This window comes from Chaetodon trifascialis, chromosome 21 (assembly GCF_039877785.1).
Source record: "Chaetodon trifascialis isolate fChaTrf1 chromosome 21, fChaTrf1.hap1, whole genome shotgun sequence".
NCBI classification, from domain to species: Eukaryota; Metazoa; Chordata; class Actinopteri; order Chaetodontiformes; family Chaetodontidae; genus Chaetodon; species Chaetodon trifascialis.
The window spans coordinates 8429521-8440776 of NC_092076.1; the positions used below are offsets into that span (position 1 = coordinate 8429521).

The 11256-nt window shown below is 44.3% G+C and overlaps 1 protein-coding gene across 2 annotated transcripts in view; it reads right to left on the reverse strand.

Moving 5' to 3' along the window:
* The window catches only part of LOC139349311 (adenosine kinase-like), a 101256-nt gene that overhangs the window by 87633 nt on the left and 2367 nt on the right, over positions 1-11256 (reverse strand). For both annotated transcript variants that reach the window (XM_070989961.1, XM_070989963.1), the window contains exons 2-3: positions 10614-10688; positions 10466-10519 (exon numbers count right to left, since the gene is read on the reverse strand). In XM_070989961.1, the coding sequence (XP_070846062.1) occupies positions 10466-10519; positions 10614-10688 (129 nt within the window). The remainder of the gene's footprint in view (positions 1-10465; positions 10520-10613; positions 10689-11256) is intronic.

An 11256-nucleotide genomic window follows, 5' to 3' on the forward strand; every position in this document is an offset into this window, starting at 1 on the left:
ATTTTATAGGTGATGTTTCAGGGCAATTAGAAAAGCAACTTATACAATTTCTGTGTGGACAAAAACCTCACAGCCAGACAACTTGTTTAGGGATAGACCACATCTGATTAAATGTTTGATGTATGAACCATACAGCAAAGTTGAGAAATGACTGTAACAGACTAAACACAATGAGTCAAGAAAACAGACATGACATTGGGGAACGGGGAGTAAACAATTGCTGAGTTTTCAAACATAAACCACAGGAACACCCTCGGGTCTACAGTGAAATACTGAAGACGCTTCAGTCATTTTTGTATTTTCCCATCATACTGCCATTTCAAACATCAATAGCACCAATGCTTAGGCGTAACGTGATGCAAAGCCGGCATACGCTGCGAGATAGAGCCTTTATCTGGGGAGCTGAGAACATGAATAATGTCTATTCTCCACATCGTTCATACAAACAACCTCCCAGGGGGCTGGCTATACAAACGTGTCCACCCTGCGAAGGAAATTGACCTAGCTGCAGTCAAGATGATACGCCACATTAGGAGGTCCTTGGCTTTTTTTTTCCCACTCAACTGTAAATTGAAGACTGTCCATTTGCGAGTGTATTTACGTCAGGGGAAAAAAATCCAATGACATGGTAAATAGTTCAAGGTGCACCATACCATTCCCACTGGTGTAATGTGTAATTCCACCTTAAATTAAGTGCGTAAGAGGGGGTTGTTGAGGAAATGCTTGAGTGTAATCCCGAGGGGGCGCTGGTTATGTAAAAGCTCTGCTGCAGAGTGCCAATGCATTCCCTTTTTAGGATTATAAAAACATTTTTGAGGGGAGGTCAAAGGTTGCACGTTTCGGGGAAGCGAACTTGTTGAGTCTAGAAATACGTTGCACACACTCACTGCGCAGTTAATATGTATGCAAAGTGCATCATGGCTTACCAACATATGTCAGCCAGAGGTGTTCAATACTTCAGCACAACCTGGTTTAACTAGGCATGGCCGAATTTTGAGCAAGTGTGAAAGTAACCTTTACTGCTTCAAAGAAAGTCTGCATATCATGTCTCGAGGCAAGGGGTCTACCCAGGGCAGAATGTTCCTAATAAAGAAAAAAAAACTTTCCATGCAAGTGGAAAATATGCTAACTGGGAAAAAAAAATCCTTCCTGAGACACCTGTTATGACTCCTTGACAAAGGAAGAATTTGAGCACTGTGGGTGTTTATAACATGGAGGCAGCCGAGGGACTCCAGAACCCATTTCAAATAGACACACAGCTTCTGAGGATTTCAGCTTTTTTTTTTTTTTCTTCCTAGAAGTATTTGCTCCACCTTTCAGTGCAGACAGCATGGGGCCCTGCTCTTGGATGCCTCGAAAATCCCATCCGAAAAGGAGCAGCTGCCTCGAGACCTTTACACCCTCAAACATCATGTGATCCCATAGTAGTGACACCGTAAACGGCCCCCTTGGCCATTTAGGAAGAGAAAATCCCTTCCCATCTACTGCAGTCTGAGCTCACTCTGCGATGGGAGGGAGCAGAGAAAAAGAAATTGTTTTGAACAAAATGTCCTCAGCCAGTAACCCCTGCTTTTAAAACCCACTGGTGTTGTTCAACGGAAGAGCAATTCCAGCTATGCCATGCATTCCACTAATGTATGGCCAGCCCGCGTTATATAACACATGCTTTACAAGAGACTGCCCCTGACGCCCTGGTTAAATACCACTCTTAACTAAAGGCACTGTGCTATTTTTCAATTTCATACCTTCCAATTTGAGACTAATAGGGGCACTTATTTATTCAGCTTAAATCAAATTAGGGGAATTAGGCTACTGAATGGAATATTTGTATTCCGGGGATATGAGAGTCCTCCTCAAAAACTAATACCTCCACATCTCCGTGGCTTAGCACATACAAATTGTTGGGGCAGATCACACCAGTCAGGAACATCGTGTTGTTTACATTCCTGGGGATGGAGCCCCCACCGTTGTTTCCCATCAAGGGAAATATGAGAGCTTCCAAAGTACTATGAGTGTTCTCTGCCCCGAGTGACTCATGAGTTCCTCTCTCACACACACACCCCCCCCACCAAAAAAAAAAAAAAAAAAGAACAAGCCAAGTAGATTATTTACATGAGGCAATAATTCAAGATTTGCTCCTCTAAGTCTCTTACATGGAGGGCAAGGCGAGCCCATTTACCCAATCCCTCTTCATTCGCCTTTGATGTTAGCCTATCTCGATAAGACCGGATGAGTGCCCTAAAATCCCCGTCGAGTGATTTCACAGGAAGAACAAGTCTCTGTTAATCAATGGCTAGATTGGATCTGGATCCTCGGGAGTGGTCCGGCGTGAAAGTCCTCCCGAGTGTTTGAGTGCACACCGGGGTAATTCATCGCTAATGATCACCGCGGCACCCACTCTCCTCCGTTCGTCCTTATTTAATTGCCTCGTTCACGTTTAAACAGCTTACAAATCACAAGGACAGGCAGGGAAACATGATCAAACAGCCCCTATCACTAATCAGGGGAGGGCAAGGGAAGAAGGGAGAGGACTGGGGCTTCTTTGCTGCTCTCCTTGGGGGATTAGGAAAGAGGAGGGTTGCACAGGAACAGTAAATTATCTCTGCTTCAGCTGTAGCAGGCAGGTACATTTAAACAGGCAGATCCATCTTTCTCTCTCTCTGACAGAAGCAGAGAGGGGGCAATACAGCTAAAAGGCTTTGGTAATCCCAGTTTCAACACAGGCATCTGGAGCGGAGACAGGTTCCACCATTGATTAGATTCCCCAATCAGCGTGTGCATCCTACACCAGCCTTCCTTGGTAGTCTGGAGGCAGTACAAGGCCTGATGCACAGTAATTGTTTCCATAGGTCAGGCAGAGGAAAAACAGCTCGGGGACGTGATGAAAGGGAGATGGAAAGGGTGAGGAATATTGTTGTTTTTTCCCCCCAATTAAATTGTTTGTCAAACCCTTCACAAAGGGTTACGCAGTTTATCTGTTTAAAATCAATACGCTCGTCTCAGTGTGAAAGCTTGTCCCAACACAAGACAGGCCCATTAATTATTCTGTTCTGCGCGCTATCGCCGGGCTGCTCAAGGTTGAGCCTTATCTTTTCTTATTTCAAATCAATAATTATCTTCTACCGTGCTCGCGCTCCCCCTCAGAAATAGATGTGCTTTTCATTCAATGCCTGTAGAGTCTCTCTCACTCAACTCTCTGTAGCAACTGGTGAAGAACGCAGAATGAATAGGACATTCTTATCAGTGGAACATTAGGGCAGGATGGGAATAGATGGCGAAGAATGAGGCGCATGAAAGTACTGAACACAAATGAGTCATGATTCAAACAGCGAGCGAGGCCTTGTTCCCGTCCTCTGACATCTTCTAACACACTAAAGTGAGGGATGAATGTTGATTTGCACAACGGCATTGCGATATCGCCGTCGTTGAGGTGTCTCGGTCCAATCCCTGCTAAGCCGAGAAATCTCGCCGCGAGTCCCTCGGCGCAGAAAAACGCCGGGCCTTTCTGCATTATAGACTGGATGCACAATTAATGACTGCACAATTACATGGTCATAATGGGTGAGTAATTGCATTAGAATGCAGAAACAACAAATGTGCATCCCTTTAATAATCGGCCAATCCAGCAGCGGCGGCGGCAGCCCATTTGTTGGCATTAACCGAGGACTGCTGTTTGTACTTAATTAGGCTGCACTCAAGGATTAGGCGGCGGGGGCAAAATCTGGTCATGGAGGATGAGTTCATATTATTTCCTCTAAAATGTCACAGGTTTTTGGCTTCGCGCTGCAGAGGGTGGCGTTGTTTGTCACACTGTACTGTGTGGCTGTGGGAGAGGGAGTGTGAGAGTGTGTGTGTGAGGACATGAAAGAGAGAGAAAGAGGGACACATTGAGGGAGAGAGTGGAGAGACGGGGTGTGTAAGCAAGGATGGGGCTTCTGGTGTTCTCCTGAGGATTGAGATTTGAAGCCGGAGCACAAAGCCTTTGAGACATTCCCCTTATCTTGGAGGTTGATAGCAGGATCTCGGTGATTCAGAGCGCTCCGTGTGAATAATTCCACCAACACCCCCTACTGCGAGGACCATATGGCCCGGTGTGAACTTTAAACACTCGGGGAGCGTTTCTGCTCACCAGTCAGGCCTCCCATCTCTACCCCCGCACGGGCTAGGTGTAGAGAAATGATCAGCACAGATAGTATACTAACTAGCCTACATGTATGAGGGCTGCTGCCATCAGTGGCTTTTCCTGTGTGGCTGCTGGGGATCAAAGATGACTAAAAATAGCCCTGAGCATGCTTTTCTGAACTGAACATGCTGTATGTACTGGCTGAGACGCCCACATTTTAATTATAAAACGCTCTTTAAAAGGGGGAGTTGGAGGGAGAGGATGGGGAGGAAGGGGGGGGGGGACGCCCACATGCACAGAGATGTGGATTATGTTTGTTACACTCCCTTTGACTTGTGATGTTTCCTTCTGGCACCACCTGCTGGCAGCCGCCGTCAACAAGAGGGAGGCATTTGCAGCTCCGGCGAGGACGAGCCTTAATTATGATTGCATCAGCCATCTCTCATGATGCAGCATGTATGCTTTTAAACACAGAGCAATCACCCTGCATCCCCACGCGACAGCCTATTTCATCAAAAGGCAACAGCTCAACGAGAAAGAAGGCTTCTGTATTTCCATTATATGAAAAGTTTTCTTGTTTTATAATTCAAAAGGTCTGGATCCACATTTCTTACGGTTGAGTACGGCTCTGGTGAGCACGTCAGATTTATGCAAGCGTTCCAAATCGCCGGATTCATGCGTATCAATAAAACATCGAGAGCAGCGCAAGGCTGACGGCTGAACATGTTTCTGATGTCTCAATTACCAGTTGAGTGCCATTAATCTCTGCTCTCTCTTTTTGGCTCAGAGGCCGGCTGATGGATGCAGGCCCGCGACCTTTGCCCTCAGCAGCAGGGGGATGCGGATGTGCTGACCCCCCAGCGGGCTGGCGGAGGTGAGTTTAAGTACTGTAGTACAGCACTCAGCCTCAGCAGCAGACAAGGGAGCTGGGAAGTAAAAAGGGGGGGGGGGGGGGGGTGTTGTAATGTGTCTACACACTCAGTCAAGCATGAGTGCATCCAGTGAAGTGGCACCATGGCAAGCACATGCAGCTTCTGCACGCATGCTTGCATGTGAGCACACACACACATACACACACATACACAAGGGGGAGTGTTTCTCCTCCTGACACACCAGGATAGCTCTACTGGGGGTTTCTAGCACTCACACTTCGCTTATGTATTAAAAAATAAAATAAAAATATAAAAAAAAAAAAGCGGGGTAGAGTCAAGTGTGTTTACAGAGCAGAATCTATCACACACACACACCCAGGAGCCAGAGTGTTTAGCATGTACTCAGTGAGAGAGGCCTTTGTTGTTTTCCTTCCAGTAAGCAGATTGAGCTGCACGGCAGCAGCAGGGGTGTGTAAGATGTACACAGACAGCGGGGTGCGTGAGTGGAGAGGCACCTCCACTGATCTCCTGTGTCGTGTGATGATGTGTGTGTGATGTGTGTCTCAATCCAGGGCTGATCCCCCTGAGTCAGCCCCGTCAGTGATATGAGCCTCCCACCCTCTCTCCCTCTCTTTCTCCCTTTCCTTCGCCATCCGGAATGCTAATAACAGCCAGCCACTAACGCTGCATCCCTGAATTATTCATGCAGCAGAGGGTCACACGGCATAATGAGGAGTTTACTCTCATTCTGGATGCGATTGTGACGCTGCTAATCTGCATTTAGCACAGAGAAAGAGAGAAAAGGAGGCAGAGAGGGGGGTAGGGAGATGGTGAGGAAGGAGGAGGCGGAGGGAGGATGAGCACTGATGAACTTAATTGCTGTGAGCAAACAACCTCTGAAAAGAGTCACACCATCATCCAGAGATGAGAAAGTAAACAATTAATTATCATTGGACAGAGGGAGTCATAAAACAAATGTTTGAACGCGACTAATATTCAGGAGCCAGCTGATGTTTTTTTGCTCCCCCTCGGAGGTGACAATACACTCACTGTAACAATGACTCACTCATTTGACACACTAATAATCATTAGCTCTAATATGATATGGTTAACAAGCCCGAGAGGGTTTGGTTGGATGGCGTGTTATGAAATGCTGTGTGTTCCAAACAACCTGTAATGCCTAGTTATCCTGAAATAAAATGTCTATTTGCCCACATCATAATCTCCTGCAGAAAGAGGCGTGTTTTCATTATGTTGACATGTTGTTTCCTCTGGAGGCTCCTTGGGGTAAAAACAGCAGGCTACTGTTGCCCCCTGCTGGAAATCAAAGGTACATACCCCTTTTACTGCAATTCAATACTGAGCAAAGAAATTCACCACAGGGAAAAATGTAAAAAATAAAAGACCAACCAGCTGCAATTTACAGAAACATGACAAAGGCCTCTAATCAAAAATAAAATGCAACAGTGTGAACTAAAAGAGACACTTAATGGAATACGCTGTTTTTCATATTTATCTGCTCATCAGAGCATGAAGACATTGTGTACCCCAAATCTTTGCGAGCTATAAATAGGAATTACATATTCCCCCAATGTGCAGGTACCAAACTTAAGCCACATGATGGCAGCAGTGACTACAAAAAGCGAGCGAGACCTACAGCACTACATCTGACAAGATCTCCCACGGAAACGCAGAGCGACGCTTCTCTCAGCAGGCAGGAAGGGAAGTCAAACATGGTGCTTTGGTTAGATGGCTTCCTCTCACACACCAATTTCAAGCCAAAACAAAAAAAAAAAAAAAACAGCCGACAACAACCCCTTCAACTGCAGCTCCAAAACCACAGTGGAAATATTGTTCAAATAAAAGCAGTTAAAGTACAAGACCTGAGCTTTAAGAGCAACATGACTCACTAACCACCACACTGTAAACTCCAGATTTAACACTGAGAGGCTGCAGCTGCCTTAAACGGAGGAAAGCATGATGAGGTTATTGGTGTATGATTCAGCAATGCTTGAGATTGTGCAAAGTGATTTATGATTTTACTTGGATCTGAAGCTTTTCTTGGGTTTTTTCGGCCATTACTTGATAGGAGAAAGTGCAGAAAAAGACAGGAAACAAGAGGAGAGAGACAGCGGTATGAGAAGCAGCAAACGTCCAGGGCCGGAAATGAAGCGGGACATTGTGGTCATACGGTATGCATCTTAACCACAAGGCCACCACAACCCCCAGGAAGTTAGCAGGGTTTTTTTTCAGCGCATTAAGATTTGAGCAATATTCACTTAGCTAGCATAGAGGACTATGAAAAAGACAAATATTGCCATTTGAGAAGTGAGAGGTTTTGGCACTCAATTATCAAAAATAGTTTAATTCGATTCTGGCATTTTTGCTTGTTCAATCACAAACAGTTGTGGTTTTCTGACCGGTCAACTCATCAATTAATCAACTACTTTTTTAAAACTGTCGTTTCCACAGCAAGAGCACTGACTCAATTAAAACTGGGAATTCATTGCAACTTGTGCAACATCTGAAGCGAAATGAAAAGGCATCAAAAGTCACAGTTGAGGCTCATTCAGGATAAACAAACAAACAAACAAAAAAAAAACAACTAAAGTCCCCAGCCAGTACTAACAGGGATGTTGATGGTTTCTACAGAAGGCAATTTCTCAGCCACAACAGGATTATATGGGCTCTGCTGTGACTAGATAATTGAATTCAGGCATGGCCACAGTGCACTGCATCCAATGATCTTTCTCCCACCAGGGTGATGGGGAGAAAAAAAATGAATCTTGTTACACTCTGTAGATTCAGGGCCCGACAATGGTGTTACTTGACTAGCCTTGTAAGTCTATTGTGGCCTTTTAAGTCATGTTATTTGTCACAACACTTCAGTCAAGTTCTTCTTCTTCCATCGACCAGTGACCTTGTGAATGACCTCTTTGCACTATAGTCACTCATCCAGGATCCTTAATGGCAATGCTGATCACAGCATGTTAAGCTTAGGTTGCTATAGGTTAATAGATTGCTATAAAAAAACAAAACACCATATGTACGGTCAGATGGAAACTGATGGACATGGCTGCAGAGCATGATGTTGTGTGCGTGGTACTGGAGGGGGCAATGCATTGAAATGCATTGTGTTGGGAATAAACCACCAAAGCCGCATGTTAATCCCGCCCTGACCTTGTGCAGAATGTGGAGGGAACGATGTCTGTGGGGCTAAAGATAACACCGCTGCCTTTGTGCTGCAGGAGAACAACACTGCTGATGATGCTGCTGCTTTGTGCCGCTGCTGCCGCCCAAGGTCACATGTGTCCCTTTGTCAAGTAACAAGACCTGACAAGGTAGCCTATTGTAAAGATACAGACGGCCTAATGTGCGGCTGTCTTTTACTGTATACACATTACTCTGGCGCTTAATGATTTTACAATCACTGCAGTTGCTTAGAATTTACACACAAGACACTAAAACAGAATCCATAACTTCTCAGCTCTGAAATCAGTCGACATGTACTCCCTTAAAATTAGGCGCCATCAAACTAAAAAGAACTCAGAAGGCAGGCACCTCTGCCAGGGCTGCACAGTCCTCGAAATCTGCCACTTCATCTGCGTCTGCATCAAAGCACCAACCTCAAACTTCAAGAGAAAATAGTGAAAATCTCACAATATTTAAAAAAAATACTTCACTAAACTTCACTGGAAAAACTTTGCAATATAGGCTGTCATGTAAGTGTAGTAGCAATGTATACAGGATCCCTGAACACATTCTGGATGCTAATTGTGCTGTATCAAAAAAGCAGTTTCTCCTCCCATTGACAGTGAGGCAAGTACAAGTATTTGGCTTTCTTGTGTGTCGCTGTGTTAAAGACTTGTTAGTGGTTACAAATCTGAAATGAATGGTCCTGATACGATACGATACGATACGATACGATACGATACGATACGATACGATACGATACGATACGATACGATACGATAAGATATGACAGATTTTGACTGCAGCAAAAAGTATGCACATATAACTAGGACACTGTGGCATGTAAACACCTTATCCTGGTTTCTGAACCTCATAGTAGTGGAGACACACCTGCAGATGGATGATACTGTTATGATCACGTGTACAGTGATATGAATAACCACGTTTTCATCTTCCATGTTAATTCTGTATCTCCAATACATCCAAATCAGGATACATCTCAACACCAGGATACCAATGCACATGTTAACACACTCATGGGCTTGATACAGAGACCAGGAGGATGAACTTGGGTTTAGAAAGTTAAAGAACAGCGCGACACCTCAATCCTCATTACCACAGCCGAGGTGCCCTTGAGTAAGATACACACCACCACTGTGGAGCTGCTCAGTGACCAGCAGATAAGACTTATGTGGTTATCTTACATCCAACAGATAAGACTGTTGTAGTGGCAGCTTTGAGGTGTGAATGTGACCGTGCGCGGAGCAGTGAATTCCCGTACAAGAGCATTTGTGCTCAGTGGCGCTGGTTATATAAAGGCCTGAGAAAAAGTCATTTGCTGCACTCTAGTAAGAGTGGGCCAAGTGGAAACACTCAATCTGGCTACAGGCTACAACTGAATATTACATACAATGTCTGGTAAGCTCCATCATGAGCAAAATGAACAAGAGAAGCTCAGGGATCCGATCAGTGACGGCATGAGTCACCACAGAAAAAGGAAGAAACTGTTCATTGTGACATCTTCCTATTTTCTCATGAACGACTGCACTTAGTTGAATTAAATGATAGAACTGATCACTAAAGACAGATATAGTATATTTTGAATGTTTTTTCTAGTTTGCATTGTAAACTTATATTTTACATTCATGATCCTTGAGATCGTTCAAAAACAATCTTTTTATATGTGCACTAAAACCAAATGCAGGAGTAATTGAGGCTAAGTTCAGTTTTAATTTGAGTTAGTCTTCCTGTTGCTTACACTCTGTGTTTACCTTCAGGTGCCGTTCAAAAGAGTGGAGCGCTACGTTCAGGGACACCCAGCCACCTTTTAGAGGAAGGCTACACTATTTTTGCTGCATCTGTTTTCAGTGTGAAGGAAAGAAGGTCTGGAAAAGGAGCACACATGCTCAACAAAAAAACCCTCCTATGAATAAATAATATCACTTCATTCATTCTGTGTCAATCTAATGAGATGCAGTTAAAATGTGTTCATGTATATATGTATATCCACTATTTAGCCCAAAGCTGGGGTATATTCAGAGGTATCTTGGTGTAGTTTGGCACACATTCAGCATGGGAAAAATGTGGGAGGGTCTAGCTCTGAGGCTCCCAGCTACAGAGGGCTGATTTATAACGTGGCTATTTTGAGCCCAGCTTAAGTGTCAAGATGGTAGTAGTGGGTATGAATGACAAGTGTATCCCGTATTTGGTTCCATGTAATCTTAACTCTGCGTTACACTACTGAAGCACGTGATGTCCCAGTGAAGTTTAGACTCACAAGGCTTTGTGCTTGTCCTCAGCAAGGATCTGGTCATTAGGCTTCAGTCCGAACCTTTAGGAAAGAGAATAAAGACATACATTAAGTGTGGTTGAAGGCAAAGAAATATGAAGGAATGAGTGACAACAAATGAGTCATTTGGACTTACTTATCAAGGAAATCTTTGTCCACGACAGCTGAAATGTCGAGCAAGGGATTTCCCATCCCAAAGAGCGTGTTTTCACTGTGGAAGGACAAAAACATATTGTATTACGCAGACTCCCACTCACCAGCTCTGCACCAACAGATGACACAAACAATCCGCTGTGATGCAGGAAATCATCTGTTTTGAATTTGTTGGATTAAATCGATGAGGCTTTGATGAACCTGTGTTTCACCGATGGCTCTCCATTAGCTGACCCTCTCTCTACAGTCAACATGTGCACAGCACATGCTACAGAATCACTGTACAACTGCAAACTGATGAGCTCATACAGGACTAATGACCCAATTTTTATGACTTTTGGAGAGATTGCTAATCAGCTTGCACAGACTGCCAGCGATAGGGCTTATTTTTCCCCAATCAGATGGAGATGAGTCAAATGAAAAGCAGGCTCTTCGGCACATTGAAATGATCAAAATAAATTATCTGAACAACTGATGTGTCAGTATTCTCATGTTCATTTTAAGTGTCATTCAAAAGCTTGAGGGTAATGCGTGCTCAGACTGATGTTGATGTGCCAAAGCAGTAAAAACTGCATTCTGTTTGAATTGCTTTAAATGTGACATTTTTTCCCCCATGACCCCTTAGT